Here is an 18,605-nt window from a genome sequence, read left to right on the forward strand (position 1 = left end):
CACACACATACAGAGAGATACATGTCCAAGCATCATAATATTCTTAATGTATACATAAAACCTTAATGTCAAGACATTTCAATAAAGACATGAAGTAATGTTCATAAGGTTTATGGTCAAGTCATACACATAGCATACATTCAATGATAGTGGAATCACAACAACATTTTTTATACTACATACTCTTGCATAAAATCTCATGCATGATTTTATCATGCATCATAAGCATTTCATATAACATACATATGAACAACATAAAGAAACATTACCTACATATACATAGACATTTTCTCATCATAAATCAAGGGTCTATTCATACCATTAAATATGCATATACATGCCTTATGATCAAAAGCATATGCATAGTTCAATGCTTATATATATCTCATATGCATTTTCAACATACTATATATATATATATATATATATATATATATATATATATATATATATATATATATATATATATATATATATATATATATTCTATATAACATAATCATGTATATTTTCAACATAATATATACATTCTAATAATATACTCATATGCATTTTCAACATACTATATGCATTCTAATGAATGCATAACATGTTCATATGCATTTTAACATACCATATGCATTTTAATAATATACTCATATGCATTTTCAACATACTATGTGCATTCTAATGAATACATAATATGTTCATGTACATTTTTAATATACTATATACATTATAATGAATACATAATATGTTTATATGTATTTTAGCATACTATATGCATTCTAATAGTATGCTCATATGCATTTGTAACATACTATATATATTTTAATGAACACATAACATGCTTATATGCATTTTAACATACTATATGCATTCTAATAATCTATTCATATGCATTTTCAACATACTATATGCATTCTAATGAATACATAATATGTTTATATATATTTTTAACATACTATATGCATTCTAATAAACACATAACATACTCATATGCATTTTAACATACTATATGCATTATATTAGTATGCTCGTATGCATCTTCAACATACTACATGCATTCTAACGAATACACAACATGCATGCTTATATCATTTTAACATACTATATGCATTCTAATAATATACTCACGTGCATTTTAAAAATACTATATGCATTCTTTATATGTGGGACCGAGCTTTTCTCATCAAAGGATCCGTCACGACATGACTGATTCTACATGACAAGTTATTGACTGATCACACACTCAAGAAAAAAGAGATTCAACTTCCCTAGTCAATGTATTTTATGCCGAAGAGAGGAGGAATCATCAAGACACCGATTTTAGGAGTGTCCATTCATGAAGGAATGCTTCAGACATGCATGGCATTCAGCCACCCTTCAATTGGGCTTGGTGACTGATCTCAGGGAGGTCCTGATTGCTTAGAATTTTAAAAAAATGGGGCAAATTTTTTGCTTTTGCTTGGCGTTGCTTCATTTTGATCCTATGGCGCTTAATCAGGTTGCAGCGTAATGCTAGACTTCATATGGAGGACCGGTTCACAATTGTTAATACAGCTCTACGTGAGCTGCGATTCAGGATACGCTTCACATAGCCGGACATGAACGAACCATTTGTTCGTGACCTCGGGTCCTAATTGCTATACTGAGTGACATCTCGTCACTCTTCGTTGTAATACTTTCAATTATTTGAATACAATATCTTTTCTTTAAAAAAAAAAAGTGTTGTGCCTGATATCTACTGCATAAATTTTCTTAGAGCATTGTGCAGGAATATACAGGCACTGCCGTACTTACGTTCTTGGATTCTTATATCATTGAATCCCTTATCGTACTTTTACGCGTGGAAATTATGGACAGCAATTGAGAAAGGGCAAGACATACGAGACATGCTTTACTAATTTTTTTTTTGTGTGTGTGTGTGATAAGGAATACCCCAGCGAGAACTGAGAGCCTCACTGAGAGGTAAAACTCTGGGTTGAGGACAAGACTACTCAGTCTAACGTGCCTCAACCGTTATAAAGCAACAGCCAGCCCCCATGCACTGTGGTGGTTACCTGAAAAAATATGATTGCACAAAAATTTGTGCTGATCACCCTGCATCTTGGGGATAGGCACTGTCAGGTATGGGGCTCAAGACCTGATGGAGGGCTATCAGGTGCTTAATACACAATTTTTTGTACAATCATATTGCACCCGAACCTGACTGGTGGGTACCCATGTGGTCAGGTACTTGTCAAGCTGAAGGTCTTCCATCATTGCAGAAACATTAGGAGGCATTTGATTGCTCGGACAAAACTATGCAGAACAGACTTGTCTGCTGCTGGTCAAATGTAGAGGTTAAGCCGTACTGTCGCAACCGAGGGGTCTCAAGTTCAAAGGCTATGTGGTTATCGCATAGTATGCTGTCAAACAAAAATAAAGATCCATTTATTTTGAGCCATTATACAACCGCCTCTCCTAGATGGGGACCTGTGCACATATATATATATACACACACACAATAGCACCTGCTTTTTTCTGTGTTGAAACCCAATTTACTTTTTTCTTCAAATCCAACAGACCAATCATGTCTTTCACCAAGTCATCCTCAAATTCACGAACAAATACAAAGCTTGTGAGACTGCCAAAGGTTAGTTCCTATGCAAAGATGTCACAAATGCTTATACTATGACATTTGAAGAAGTAACTCGACTTGAGAGGTTTATTTGGACAGCGACCAATTACTTAAAACTATGCACGATTTGCTTAAAATTCATTAGGCTTGAGAAACGCCAAATGCAGTCAAGTTTTTAATGGGCCACTAGGTAGCTGATCAAAAAATTGATTCTGAATTTATTGTTATTATTATCTTTTATCATTTAACAATATCATAATGACCTTGTTCTTATTAAAAAGGTAGTAACTTTAAAACGTGTAAACAGTGGTTTTATTTGTTGAAACTAAGCATCTGCCCATCCCAAAAAAAGAAAAAAGGACTAGCTGAGATGATAAAGCTGAATTAAGAAAAAGAGTTGCATGTTTTATTTTGTTGGACTTGTACATCTTTTAATAAGTAGGATGGTCCTCGTTGAAAAAGGGTTTGTTCTAAAGAAAGTGGCATGACACAAGCCCCATCGACGTTGTCAGAGTTGTAATGACGTAGTTATGCTACGCTCCATGAGAAGCAAATAGCTAAGGTGAGATTTTGGTCTGTGGCATGCTATCTATTTATTGGAGCTAGGAATCCCAAATGATTTAAGTCTACCAATAAGTTGCACAAATTTTAGTATGCATAAAGAAATTCTTGGTCGAAGATGAAGGTTCTAGCCAAAGCATTTCGGTTTAGCCTGTGTATAAGAGTAAGAAAACGATTTCATGTAGGGTTGAAGGTTGTCTGCTGCCATCTACATGATAGATTATTTCTTAAAAGCTTCCTTATCACTCTGTTGGTTCCTTGATTCCTCTGTTTTATGCGCTTATGGCAACATGGCAATGCTGGTTTTATTTTCAGGTTGTATTGAAGTATTTTTTTTTCATGGGGAACGGGGAAACCACCTGCAGGATCAGAGACCTAGTCACTCTGGCTATGTAGGACGTAATTACGGTCGCTTTCCTGGCGGTGTAAACCCGTGGCGCACCCCTTTCTCCCAGGGAGTTGCCTTGCTTCCGCACGAGCAAGAGGCATAATGTCCTTGTCCCTTCTTATATGCAAGGGGATGATGCCCATGGGAATGGAACCCTGACCACCCGTAGAGTGGCCAATGCCCCCTCCCACTATACCAAACCCCTTGGGGCTGTATTGAAGTTCACATGTCACCATTGAGTTGACTTGATCCATGGCTTTCAGACAGACACAGAAAGTGTCTTTTCCTTTTGCTAATGAAGACAGAAGAGTAACCTTTTTTTTTCAGCATAGATGACATCAATTGGAAGTATGAGCAAAACAGAAGTGGTCCGACCCATGTAAGTTTTTGTTTTCAAAGCTAATTGGCTTAATGCCAATTAGCTCATGTCCACATCACTCTTGGCTTAATTTTTGCTTCACGCAAAGGATTAAAACATAGCGACAATAATAGAGGAGTGCGATTGTTGGGATATGACAACTTATATATTAATTTGATAAATAGTTACCAGAAAATGAAATGGATATGAGAAGGGTGAGTGAAACAGAAGCTTTAAAAAGTAGTATGAAGCTGGTTGTAGAGTGATTATGAAAGCATATGAGAAACAGAAAAAGAAACGCATAAGAAGCAATATGAAGCAGGAGCGGAAATGAATAGAAAACGACATGAAAATGAGTAGGAAGTGATATATAAATCAATAAGCAAAAAAAAAGGAAAATTGATTTGAGGAGTGGGAGGGGGTGGGGGAGGGTGAGAGAGGAAGCGAGTCTCATTAAAGGAAAGCAAGTTTCCCATATTTTAGTAGTAGGTTTCACATAGCTTTCTCTCATTTCAGAAAAACAGAGTTTCTTGCTTTCAAAGCTTCGTGGAAGTGAGCTTTCTCATGTAACAAGAAACTTTCAGTAACTATGGTCTGATGTCAATAAATGCACCTTTGCGTATCTTGCAATTCTATCTTCATGTCAATGCTATATGCATTACAAATATGTCGATTTTTTTAAAGGAGTAAAGAGGCTCCTAAACTCCTAACTAGGAACAGGAATAAATGTCACAGCAAAATTATTGTTCACAATAAAATGGGAGTCCACATCTCAGATAGACTTGCGTGTAAAGAAAGTTAATTGTGAAGCATCAATTGGAACATGAAGCCCTCTACTGATAATTCGACTTTGTATTTCTTTCAATTTACCTGTGCTTTCGTTTCAATTGGCCAGCTTAGGCCCTGGGGTTGAGGGTCCTAACCACGCAGTCCCCCCCATCCCGGGGTTCGATCTATGATCTACTTGCTACCAATCTCTGGGTTTCTCCGTATAACTAAACCAAAAAAAAATCCTTTTTATACTCTTTTTTTTCATTTCAGATCCAAATGCAGAAACCAGATAGGCTCCTTTCTTTCTTCTTTCTTTTTTGAAAAAAAAAATTAGGGCACCTTTTTTCTCAATGATGTTAAAGATGGCACCAACTTTTCTGGAGTTTTTTCAAACACTGGTAAATACTTCATTAGTTTATTAAAAAAGTTAAAGCCGCTTTGCGTGAAAGTTGAAAATAAAATATAATTTTAAATTACCATTTCATGGATAGGCCTCAAGAGTCTCTCTCTCTCTCTCTCTCTCTCTCTCTCTCTCTCTCTCTCTCTCTCTCTCTCGTTCCCCTTCCTTTCATTCTCCATCTACTTATTCAGCAGAGTTATTTAAAATATACAGGAATCATCAAAATAGGCGATCTTAATCCCAATTCATAATGTAAATCCAGCCAAATCACTTTTAGATCAAAGAAGAGCAGTTTCAGCCTTTTCTCCACCTGTTAGCATAAATACAATTCCACTGATGATCACATGATCCCGTGGCAACCTAATGGTGATCAGCTACAAGAAGTTTTCCCACTGATATTGGTCAAGTTGTCAGTCTCACTTTGGCTGATGATCCTGTTGGGTCCCTGTACTTTTTCACAATGGCTTCAAGAATCCCATCCGAACCAAAGTTCCCTGAGAACAGCCTGGGATCTACAGGGCCAGGTAAGTAGAACGAAGTGCTAAACAGCCCCGGTGGGCACAAGTGTTGCGTTTTCATGTGAAACACCCGCGAATTTCTCGTGATAGTATTATCCCCTGTTGTTGTCACCCCTCTAATCACAACCTTACCGTCATGCTCGATCTCACAACTGAATTGACCTGCTCAGATGAAAATATTTTCAAGTTGTATCAACTGATGAATATTCATAGGAGTGAATAGAAGCAAAAAGTTATAATCCAGTACCAAGAGTTAAATAGAAATCCAGGGCATAAAAAATTATTCAACTAATAAGAGGCGATTGTTCCCTTTATCTAGCAAATAAAGATACACTTTTATTACTTACCAACCAAGCAGACACCACTGGGACACACAATTCTATATGATGATGTTGGGCTCTTGCTATACCAGAAAGGAGAGAAGATATACAAGAAAAACATCACACAAAGCAGCAAGAACATCAAAGTCTCTAGTTCTCACTGGTCCTAACAAACCCAAAATCAATCCTCAATTACTAGGATCTAAAGAGAAGCCCGTGTTGCCAGTCCCATACTTTTTTCTTAGTAAAATGACTGTTTAATGTTATTGCAAGTTTGATTACAGTAGCAACGAGGGACAAATATGCACTCAAAGGAGCTGAACAATTCACACACTTCTTCAAAATGCCATGCAAAAACCACTGTGGTAATATAACAGTAGGTTACAAAAGCTGCCGGTTATCACCTACATACAAAAAAACTTCCCAACTTTTCCATTATTACATCCGATGGCTGTGCCTTTCATCTTTGTTTTAAAGACATGCTTGGCCCAGAAACCACCCAGTCAACCACTAATGACCAAAATGATCTTAATATTTTTTTCTTGAATACAAGAAAATAAGATTAGTTACTTTATCAACAAAGGCTCTAGACGGAGAGGAATGGAGAAACAAGTCATAAAGTCGTCCCCATGTGGTTGGCATAAGGCTTGATGATGATGATTGTAACAACAAAGGGTAAAACTAGTGATTCTATAACTTAGACAGGTAATCTGACATGCATTATGAAAAAGGTGGTTGAATTTAATAAGTTGTGTGGTAATTTATAAATAGCTAATAAATTAGGCAGCCTTTTGTAATTTAATCTGAGACATCAACACTCATAAATTTGCCATTGAGAAAAAGAATGTGTGGACTTATCAAGGAATAACTGAATAATCAAATAAAAAAACATGTGAGAGGCTACTAAATTTAACGCAGCATTCATGCAAATTTTTTTACCAAGTCTTGTCAAATATGCAAATAAACAAAGGAACGACAAATAATTAAGTGTCAAATATCTGCCAAGAAAAGGGTTTTGTTGTAGAGCATCATCTTTATATGATTTTCATCAAATGTTTTGAAATTCCATTGTTCTTACCATGGTTGCCAGTTGAGGAAGCGGGAGCGGGAAGCGAGGCACTTTCAAAATTTTAGGAAGCGGGAAGCGTGGGACCACTTAGGAGCGAGTCGGGAATCGTCTCGAAAGCGACCTAGGAAGTGAACCGGAAGCGACCTAGGAAGCGAGGGGGAAGCGAAAAAAATAAAAATAAAAAATACAAAAAAAAATGAAAAAAATTGGGGAAGCGCGGGGGAAGCGTGATGGGAAGTGCGCTTCACATTTAAAAGTGACGCTTCCCCGCACGTTTCAGAAGCGCGGCGTTTCGCGCTTCCCCTTTTACCTAGGCGCTTCCGGTAACTCTGGTTCTTACCTTAGTTGTCAAAGGCGGCGCCTAGGCGACCTAGGTGCAGCCCCACCGCCTGGGCGACCAGGTTTGGGTGGTGGGGCCCTATATTACTGCCTAGGTGCCGCCTAGCTCGCCCTGGCACCACCTAGGCTTAAGCCTAGGTCGGTCCACTTTTTGTTTTTTTTTTCGTAAACTTAAATCAACATATAAAAGGGGGAAAAGGTCCCTTTCCCCCCTTTTTCAACCCTCTCTCGTGTCTCCTCTCTCTCGCTAGGGCAGAAGAAGAAAAGGACAAAGAAAAAGAAGAAGGTGGAGCAACAGTCATTTGTTTCTCTCCTCTACAGTATAAGTACCTCTCTCTCTCGCGCGCGTCTCTGTCGTTGGCTTTCGAAAATCTGTCTCTCGTCATGCTGAATTATTTTAGTTGATTTCTTGAGTGATTTGGCTGATTTGTTGATGCTGAATTATTTTGGCTTCTAATTCATGCTATCTGAATGTCATGTGAGTGCTTGTCATAGTTGTGAATCTGTTGGGTTTTGAGAGTGATTCAGATTGGGTTTCTTTTGTGTTTTACTGTTTACTGTTTATATTTAGCATCATCATAATGCTGTGTGAACTTTTGCATTTTTAGCATCATCATAATGCTGTATTGCTTAGAAAGTGCCTCTTATTTGCATTTACTGTTTACTGTTTATAAAAAATGATATTATTAGTGTTTACTGTTTAGTGTGTGCGCTATTTTACTGTTTAATGTTTATAAAAATGATGTTAATTTTGTATATATTAACATATTATAAGTGTATGTATTTATGTATATGTATATACTGTATAGTTTATGTATTTGTTTTTCACATATATGATATATATTAAATTTTTGTTGTCTTATTTTGATTCTGATACTGCTTATGAAGTTACTGTTGTCTTATTTTGATTATGATGCTGCTTATAAATTTAGCGTTTATTGTTTACTGTTTACTGTTTACTGTTTACTGTTTACTGTTTACTGTTTATAAAAAATGATATTATTTGCATTTACTGTTTACTTTTTAGTGTTTACTGTTTAGTGTGTGCTCTATTTGACTGTTTTTTTTAGTGATACTTTTTGTTGACTGTTTAGTGTTTAACTGTTTATGATTTATGCATAGTTAATATATTAACATATTATAAGTGTATGTATATATTGTGTAGTTTATGTATTTTTTTCACATATATGATATACATTAATATATGAGCTTATGTTATTTGTTGCTTACTCCTTTTAATTTAGCGAATTTACATGTTTCTTTTTTTTCAGATTTTATTATTTTTTAGAAGAACAATGGAAGGGGCTTCTTAATTTGTTTGAGCAGGTTACGTTACAGTGTTCGACGACCTATGTCACATGGGTGCGGGTGCGGGTGCGGGTGCGACACGGGTGCGGCGCAATTCCAAAAAATTTGGACACGGGGACTCGGCTATATATATATATATATATATATATATATATATATATATATATATATATATATATATATATATATATATATATATATATATATATTAAAAAAATGTATTATAAATATATATATTTTAAATATATATAATTATATATATAACAATAAATTAACACATAAAGATTGTAAATTTTAAAGCAAAAATAAAAAAACAATTCTTAACAACACAAACTTACCAAAATATAACACATAAAGAAGCTTGTGAGTGTGATAAACAACAAAATTTATCATAAATCTGCCTCATCGTCTGAATTAGAGGGAAGAACAGGATCGAGGTAGTCCATGTTGAGAGTATGTAAATTATGTTCTCCCTCCAAGTCAAAATCTTCTGGATTTACATCTCAATTCTTGGATGGTCCACAACTGCATCAAAAAATGACTATATTAGTATCTAACTTAAAACTTTGAATGCAAATATTTAAATACAAACTTTGAATACAAAAAAAAAAGTACCTATACTCTTCTTTGGTGCGGCGAGAAATCAATCGTAGATTCGAGTGAACATAAACCAAATCCTCTGCTCTTTTACTAGTGAGTTTGTTTCTTTTAATGTTGTGAATTTGAGCATATGTACTCCAATTTCTTTCACAACAAGATGATGTAGCAGGTTGGGATAACAACTTCATTGCAAGACGTTGCAGATTTGGTGTCTCTGATCCATATGTTGCCCATCAATTAAGGGGATCTTCTTCGTCCCTTGCCACAAGTGCTGCTAAAAAATCAAATCTCCCAGTAGAAAACTTGTTAAACTCACTATTTATAACCTTAAACATGTGAGGATCATTAAAAAGTCTTCCCAAATATATCATTCTATTTCTTGATATCTCAGGATCTTCATTTGGAGAAACACGACCAACACCTGCTGTCAACCATTTTTTTGCATAGTATTTTGGATTGAAAGAGTATGTCATGCAAAGGTGTATTGTTTTTATCTCATCTTCTCACTAAAACTGAATGTACATGATTGTAAAATTCTGAATCATCAAGTGCAATATCTTTCTTCTCATGTTTAAAAATGATACTTTGAACTTTTTCAATCATATTGTCTCACATTTCATAAATTCTATGAAGCATGGGTATATCTCTGTCAACTTTTCTCAACATTTTCCAAATAGGCTATGTAAATTCAACAAAATATGTAATTTTATCCCACCAAAAATCATCACGAATGCATTTTTTGATAGCTTGAGCCTTGACATCATCTTCAGTACGATAAAAATCTCAATCTTGATCAACCACCATCATCATCAATGTATTCTTGAGTTGCTTAATTTTTTTTATCATAACAATGAGAGAAGCAAAACGAGTTTCAGCAACTTTCAGTAACTTGAGATCAGAATGCCTATTAAATATAGAAAGGGCATGATGATGGTTTACAACAAAATTTCTAATATTTCGAACATCATGTTCTATTTCCTCAATCCATAAGCACATTTCATGTGCATGTGCATCATCTTTTGATGGATTGCATATACTCTTAAGTGCCAAATTTAAACTGTGTGCTGCACAAGGAGTCCAAAAAATATGTGAATATGTATCTTCACTTGCCAAATTCATTCATGCACGACTGCAAACTGGAGCATTGTCAGTAATGATTTGCACCACACTTTCTTCACCCACTTCTTTTATCACTTCGACAAATAATCTCTTTAAACACTCAGCATCTTTATACTCTCCATATGCATCAATAGTCTTCAAAAAGATTGGCCCATTAAGTGAGTAAGCAATGAAGTTTATCAGTGGTCGCCTTTGTATATCAGTCCACCCATCAGAAACAATCGACACTCCATGTCGTTTCCATGCAAATTTTTGAGTCTCTAACAAGTCTTCAATTCTATTTTTTTCCTCTGCAAGAATGACTGTTCTTAGTTTTTCTGAACTAGGAGGCACATAACCACTCAAATTGCAATTAGCCAAAGATGTAATCATATCTTTCTAGTATGGAGTTCTAGTTACATTAAAAGGAATTGAGCTTGAGTAAAAGAATCGACCAATGTTTTTATCAATTTATGCTTTTGCCATGTTTTTGAATGATGTTTGTATTGTTTTATTGCTTTTCATCTTTCTTTTCTTTAAAAGCTCTTCTTGTATATCACTAGCAGTAGAAAAAGACAAATTAATCGAATCGCTTCTCATCTCTGCAATTTTCTTCTTTTCAGTTTCCTCTTGTTCTTTTTTTGATTGCTTTAACATGTCTTTGTCAACCCCAGAACATGCCCTAATTCCTTGACCACGAATATGCAAAAGATGTGCTTTCACACGCGTATAAGAACCTGTGAAAACAGTCTTACATAGATTACAATGAAACTGCACATTCCCACCACCAGTACTAGCTTTTACCCCTTTTGTCACAAGCCTCCAAAGTGGTTGAGATACTTCTAATTCAGGGTTAGAACTTGAACCAAATGTATTGACACTACCGCTAGAACTCGCCATTATATCTGAAAAGTGAAAACTAAAAAGAAAATAAGTAAATAAAATAAAGTTAATAAACACTTCAAAATAATAGTAATAGGAGCTACCCCCTATCTAACACAAAAAAGGAGGGGCAGGGCAAGCCCCTGTTGAACCTTATCTGTGCCAGGGGCTTCGCCCTTGCCAAAAAGTCAAAGGTAGCAGAGGAAACGAGGAGGGGCCGAGCCTCTCCTCGTTTTCCTTTTGTTCGACAGGGGTAAGGAGTGGGGGAAGGAGGGGGCTCGGCTGACAGGCTAATAGGGCCCACCCATCCCCCCTCTCTGCACCCTCTGCTCGCAGAAGAGGGGTTGAGCCCCTCCCTTTGCCTTCGATTCACAGAAGAGGGGCTCGGCCCCTCGTTTCCCTTCTGTCCGGCGTGGCAAGGCTCAGCCTGTCAGCCGAGCCCCCTCCTTCCCCCACTCCTTGCCCCTGCCGAACAAAAGGAAAACGAGGAGGGGCTCGACCCCTCCTCGTTTCCCCTGTTGTTCGGCGTGGCAAGGCTCAGCCTGTCAGCCGAGCCCCCTCCTTCCCCCACTCCTACTTCTTACCCCTGCAATAAAAGGGAAACGAGGAGGGGCTGAGCCCCTCCTCTATGAATCGGACGTACAGGGAGGGGCCGAGCCCCTCTTCTGCGAGCAGAGGGTGAAGGGAGGGGGGACAAGCCCCTCTTCTGCGAGCAAAGGGTACGGGGGGAGGGGCCTGCCAGACATAAGCAAAACGAGGAGGGGCCAAGCCCTTCCTCTGTGAATAGGAGGCACAGAGAGGGGCGGAGCCCCTCTTCTGCGAGCAGAGGGTGCAAGGGAGGTTGCGAGCAGAGGGAGGGTTGATCGACATACCTGTTGACGGAGGGGGAGACGGTGGTTGCCTGTGCGTACCGTCGCCGGAGTCTGGATCGTCGGCGTGGGTGCAGGAGAAAGCTGTAGGGGCTGAAGGGGAGAAGCAAAATCAAGAGGGTAAGCCCCTCCCCCTGTCGATAAACCCCTTTTAGGGTTTGGCTGCAAAAGAAAATTGGATCTGGGTCAGGTCCGGACCTGACCCGACCCAGATCCAAAATGTAATTTAAAAGTCGAAATGGACATTTTTGGACTCGGTCAAAGTTGACCGAGTCCAAAATGTGGACGGACTCGGCCTGAACTCGTTGACCGAGTCTGACTCGGCGTTGACCGAGTCCGAGCCGAGTCCTAAACCGCACCCGAGTCCGCACCCGTGTCGGGGCGTGTCGACTCGGGTGCGGCACCTCCTTAGCCGAGTCTGTGTGACATAGTCGACGATATGTTATTATTTGTCTATTGCTTATTGTTGATTGATTTTATGTTATATACATGTTTCTTATTAATTTTAGTAGTTTGTTTACATATTTTGTACGTTTTTTTGTTTTTTTTATTTGGGGTACTGCCTAGACCCGCCTAGGCCCCCACCTAGTCCCCGCCTAGGGGTTCATCGCTTAGGCTTTGCCTAGCGCCTATGACAACTAAGGTTCTTACTCTCTGGATAGAATATTTCTTCTTGAGGAAAAATGTAAATTCAACTTGTTAGCTTCTGCTTGACCTTTTCTTTTTGTTTGTTTTTCTCATTGGCTAGTCAAAATCTCAAACCACAGCTAAATTAAAACAAATACTGGGACAACATATGATGTCGGAAAATTTCATCAGCTTGAATAGAAAGTTACATTTTCTCAAGTGAATGATTGACAAGATGTTGCTATAACAGTTTATGATGCACGTGATTTCATCCTTATCTACATGGTTGCAGTGTCCTTTCGCTTTAATTTGGTCCATATGATAGGAAACACCTGACAGAACCACCAGAGAGCAGACAACTAAAGTGTTCCATTTATTGAACAAGGTGTACAATTAGTGCATAACCTGTGGATGCCTAAAGTGTCCTTGGGGTGATTTCATAATTACTATGAGGTGGCGACTGGGTCGGTCCATAGTTTTCCTTCCTTTTGATACATTTCCTTCATAGTGTTGAAAGGAGATAGTGCATCAACTGTTCCCAAGGACCTACTTGAACCTCTTTCCTAAGCAAACCAGATGGTTAACCCTAAAAGAACGACCATCTCCAACTATCATCCACATATCACCCAAACCCTGCCCCATCTTGCCTATTCTATATTCTTGATAGCCGATCTTTGTTTTTCAATATAAACTTTCAGTCATATGCTTCAGTCCTCTGCCCAATTACTTACACAAAGTGAACAATCACATATTACCCAAACCATGGCCCATCTTGCCAAATCTATGTTCTTGAGAGCCCATTTTTATCTCAATATAAACTTCCAGGCATATGCTTCAGTCCTCCGCCCAATAATTACAAAAAGTGAACATGTTCATGTACAAGATACTATCAGTACTTGATAGCATCCCGACCCAGTTAGCTTAGGTGTTTGGATCTGGACATCCCTGTTAGATGAATGGGCTTGCTGATTCACATGGGTGTAAGTGGGATTTTGGGTTAAGATAAAAGGATAGTCCAGTCATCTGCTAATTGAAGAACAAAGAAAGGCGACTTAGAGAATATGCAGGGGCAAAAAAGACAGTCTTCCAAGCATTATCAAATTCCCAAGGGCATATGTGTCCATTTTCTGGATTGGCGCCACCAGAAAGGCAAAATGGAAAGGAACTCTCTCCTATGGATAGGGTCGATGTGGTGGATCCTCCATTTGTGGTTTCTTTTCTATTTAAGTTATTGTAAGTTGTTACTTCATTTTTATCTTATTAGTAAAAGTTTTTTTTGACTTACCTCTCTGGTAGGATTTGGCTTCTTCCATCCGGAAGGATATTAGCTCCTTAAAACTCTTGCCAAAGCAAATCTCTCTGCCTCTCATGTTTTCATCTCTCTCTCACTCTCCCCCTCATGTTTTCATCCTCCTCTCTCACGCATCCCCCTTATCTCTCGCGCATCTATCTCTCCACTCTATTGTCGCCTCTACAAATTGGGCCTCCAATTCAAATGTGCAGCCCTTTGTATCGGGTATGTATCATTTTAACAAGATTTGGCGGACAAATAAGATGTCTAATGAGTGGAGGAAGAGTACAATGGTGCCCCTATATAAGAATAAGGGTGATATACAAGATTGCACAAACTATCGTGGTATAAAACTTATGAGTCATACTATGAAACTTTGGGAGAGGGTGATTGAGTATAGGTTGAGGAAGGTTGTCATGATATCGGAGAATCAATTTAGTTTTATGCCTGGAAGATCAACTATGGAAGCTCTACAACTTCTTAGACAACTTATAGAGAGAGGAACAAAAAGTTGCATATGGTTTTTATTGATTTGGAGAAGGCATACGATAGAGTACCTAGGGATGTTCTCTGGTGGTCAATGATGAAAAAAGGTGTTTCTCTCAAGTACATTAGTATAATTAAAGATATGTACGACGGAGTAGTAACCAATGCCCGCACTTGTGGAGGGGTGACAACCAATTTTCCTATAACGGTTGGGTTACATCAAGGATATGCATTAAGCTCTTTCCTATTTGCCATAGTGATGGATGAGCTTACGAGATCAATTCAAGAAAATGTGACGTGGTGTATGTTGTTTGCTGATGATATTGTTTTGATTGATGAGACTAGAGCTAGGGTTAATGCTAAGTTAGAATTATGGAGACAGACATTGGAAGCCAAAGGTTTTAAGTTGAGTAAGAGTAAGACAGAATATATGGAATGTCGATTTAGTAAGCAACTAAGTAGTGATGGGAGTGTAGTGAAGCTTGGTGAGTGGGAAATATCGGTGGATGATTGTTTCAAATATTTGGGATCTATCATTCAAAAGAATGGAGAAATTGATGGAGATGTAAATCATAGGATAAAGGTTGGGTGGATGACATGGAAAAGTGCAACTGGAGTGTTGTGCGATCATAGAATGCCATTGCGGTTGAAGAAAAAGTTTTATAGGACGACAATTAGGCCGCTTTACTATATAGTACGGAATGTTGGGCTGCCAAGAGACATCATATTCAAAAAATGAGTGTAGCTGAGATGCGTATGCTTAGATGGATGTGTGGAAATACAATAAAAGATAAGATTCGAAACGGGGAGATACGTAAGAAGGTAAGTGTTGCATCCATTGAAAATAAGATGAGAGAGAATCGTTTACGGTGGTTTGGACATATTCGGCGAAGGCCTAATGATGCTCCAGTTAGAAGGATGGAGAAATGGGATAATATATTAGTTAAAAGAGGTCGGGGTAGGCCTAAGAAGACTTGGATGGAGATGATAACAAAGGATATGAATGCTTTGAACCTCACCGAGGATATGGCATTGGATAGAAATGATTAGAGGAGAAGGATTCATGTAGAAGACCCGAAATGATTTTCTTTTTGGGTTCAAATCGCCGACCCCATTTTTTTGGGATGAAGGGGTAGTTGTTGTTGTTGTTGTTGTTGTTGTTGTTGGCATTATACTCTTGATTTAGTCGCACATACACTTGATTTTTAAATGTCATTACATGTAGACAAGAGATTTTATTCACACATTCGTGTGTGATGTTAGTCCATTGTTGGCATTATACTCTTGATCTAGTCGTTGATACATTTGATTTTTTAGTGTCATTATATGTAGACAAGAAATGTTTATTCACACCTTCGTGTGTGATTTTATCCCTTCATTGGCATTATGCTCTTGTTTTAGTCGTTGATACACTTGTTTTTAAGTGTTATCATATGTAGACAAAAGATCTTTATACACACCTTCGTGTGTGTCTTTGGCCCTTTAGCGGCATGATGTTTATGCTCTTGTTTTAGTCGCTGATACACTTGATGTTTGAGGTTTGGAGGCTTAGAAAGTGATTGTTTGTGGTGGTCAAACTAGTGTTTTAATTTGCAAAATTCATTCATTATAGTCTATGAGATTTTTTATTCTTTTCATAATTTTTTCTAAACTCATTTGCTCTTTTATGAGAAATGGTTGTTGAAATATTTTCATGCATTTTGCATTATGCTTTAGTTGTAAGAGTTATTCCATGATTTATTATCTTGCATAATTTGTATAAGTTTATGCTTTTTCAAGCATATATTTATTAAAAATATATATATTTTTTACTTGTTTGTATCGCCATTCGTTGGCTCCTTGTATTGTCCCATAGTGGACTTGTGCTTTTGCACTTTTGTGCTTATATTATGCCTTTGTGCCTTTGTATTGTCCACTCTTGGACTTGTATGTGCTTTTGCACTTTGTTTTTGTTATTCTGCATACTATGTTACATGCTTTTCTAAGCATTTCATTAGTATGCTCATAGTGGCTAATATGTGCATCTGATTGCTCTTGAGATTCATCTTACTTTGTATTACTTTTTTGCTATGTCACATGGGTGCGGGTGCAGGCGCGGGTGCGGGTGCGGGGATTCGGCACTTCCAAAAGACCCGGGTGCGGGGTGCGGTAGGGGCAAAAATGTAAAAAAAAAAATAAATAAATATTTATATAAAGGGGGTCGGGGTTTCCCCCACAGGTTTTTCTGCTGACAGACAGCTGCTGTCAGCAGAATTTTTAAAAAAAAAAAACCCTGACAGACAACAGCTATCAGCCCTGACAGACAGCAGCTTTCAGCAGCTGACAGACAACTGCTGTCAGCAGAATTTTAAAAAAAAAAATTGCAGCCCATTTCTTAGGGCAATTTTAAAAAAAAAATGGACCTAAATGGTACTGGGTGCGGTCAACGCACCCAGGATCGGGTTGACTGCACCCGCATCGAGTCGCATCAACGCAGGTGCGGCACCCTGCTAGCCGAATCCCTATGACAGCTTTTTTGTAAAGTTGGTGCTTGTACATTCCTATTGTATTTGTGTGGATCCTCGTTGATATCCTTGTTTTTCTGCTTGTTTTATTAGCATGTGTAATCTCTTAAAATTGGTCCATAAGTGTTTTGTTTTAGTTGTATTGCTAATACAACAACAACAACTACGCCTTCATCCCAAAACAATTGGGGTCGGCGATATGAACCAACAAAGAAAATCATTATGGGTCTTCCACATGAATCCTTCTCCTCCATTCATCTCTATCCAATGCCATGTCCTCGGTGAGGTTCAAAGCATTCATATCCTTTCTTATCACCTCCATCCATGTCTTCCTAGGCCTACCCTGACCTCTTTTAACTAATATATTTTCTCATTTCTCCATCCTTCTAACTGGAGCATCATTAGGCCTTCGTCGAATATGTCCAAACCACCATAAACGATTCTCTCTCATCTTATTTTCAATGGGTGCAACGCCTACCTTCTTACGTATCTCCTCGTTCTGAATCTTATCTTTATTGTATTTCCACACATCCATCTCAGCATACGCATCTCAGCTACACTCATTTTTTGAATATGATGTCTCTTGGCAGCCCAACATTCTGTACTATATAGTAAAGTGGGCCTAATAGTCGTCCTATAAAACTTTTCCTTCAACCGCAATGGCATTCTACAATCGCACAAAACTCCAGTTGCATCCTACGATTGCTAATATTGTTTCAAAAATGAAATTGATCTATGTGGATTTGATTTTTCTTAAATCTTTTATTGAGTAATTGAAATCATTTTTTATCTTCCACTGTATAAAAATGAGTTGTTATTTAAATATCTTTGTGAGTTACTTCTTCATGATATTGATAATGTTGAAAATTCATGTCAGTTATGTAGTAATATGCCTTTTGTGAGAGATATGTTCGTATGATTTTCATGAATGATTTAAGTGACAAATGACTATCATGTTTGAAATTAATGATTTTTTCAAAATTAATTCATCCTCTAAATGTTTTTGAAAATTTGTTAAATTGACTTATCTTCTATATATTATATCTTTATGTGTTTGGCCATCCTCTCTCTCCGTAATATATATATATATATATATATATATATATATATATATATATATATAGCTATCTCTTGTTAGATTGTTCTTGTTTTGCTCTCTTTACAAGTTCTCTAAATATTTGCGGTATTAATGATTCTAAAGACATTTCAAGCATATCGAGAATTGATAATTTTGAAGATCCTTTGTGTAATGGAACATATGATTGAGCATCTTCTAAAAAAGTACCAAGTGGAAGAAATTGCTGAAGTCTATGAAAATATTTTATGTAATGGGTTTCTCATTTTGTAATTTCAAACTTACAGTGAAGCACTATAAGTTTGAGGGAGGGTGTTAAAATGGATGTATTCTTTTTTTTTTGTGTATATATATAGATAGATATAGATATATATAGATATATATATATATATAGATATATATATAATTTATTTATTTATATTATATATTGTATGGATATATAAATATATATTATATATATATGATTAGTCAACATATGTTGACTAAAGTCAACATTGGTTGACTTCTAGCCATTGGAGAAGGTGTCCAATAGCTAGATT

General features: G+C 37.2%; 1 protein-coding gene across 3 annotated transcripts in view; it reads right to left on the minus strand.

Moving 5' to 3' along the window:
- Window positions 1-5,330: 5,330 nt before the first annotated feature.
- Window positions 5,331-18,605, minus strand: part of LOC149811905 (increased DNA methylation 2-like) — a 28,401-nt gene continuing 15,126 nt past the window's right edge. For all 3 annotated transcript variants that reach the window (XM_089992731.1, XM_089992729.1, XM_089992730.1), the window contains one exon: window positions 5,331-5,760. In XM_089992731.1, the coding sequence (XP_089848857.1) occupies window positions 5,483-5,760 (278 nt within the window). In that variant the 3' untranslated portion in view covers window positions 5,331-5,482. The remainder of the gene's footprint in view (window positions 5,761-18,605) is intronic.

The sequence above is a fragment of the Nuphar pumila genome, chromosome 17 (genome assembly GCF_984573655.1).
Source record: "Nuphar pumila chromosome 17, dmNupPumi1.hap1.1, whole genome shotgun sequence".
NCBI classification, from domain to species: domain Eukaryota; kingdom Viridiplantae; phylum Streptophyta; class Magnoliopsida; order Nymphaeales; family Nymphaeaceae; genus Nuphar; species Nuphar pumila.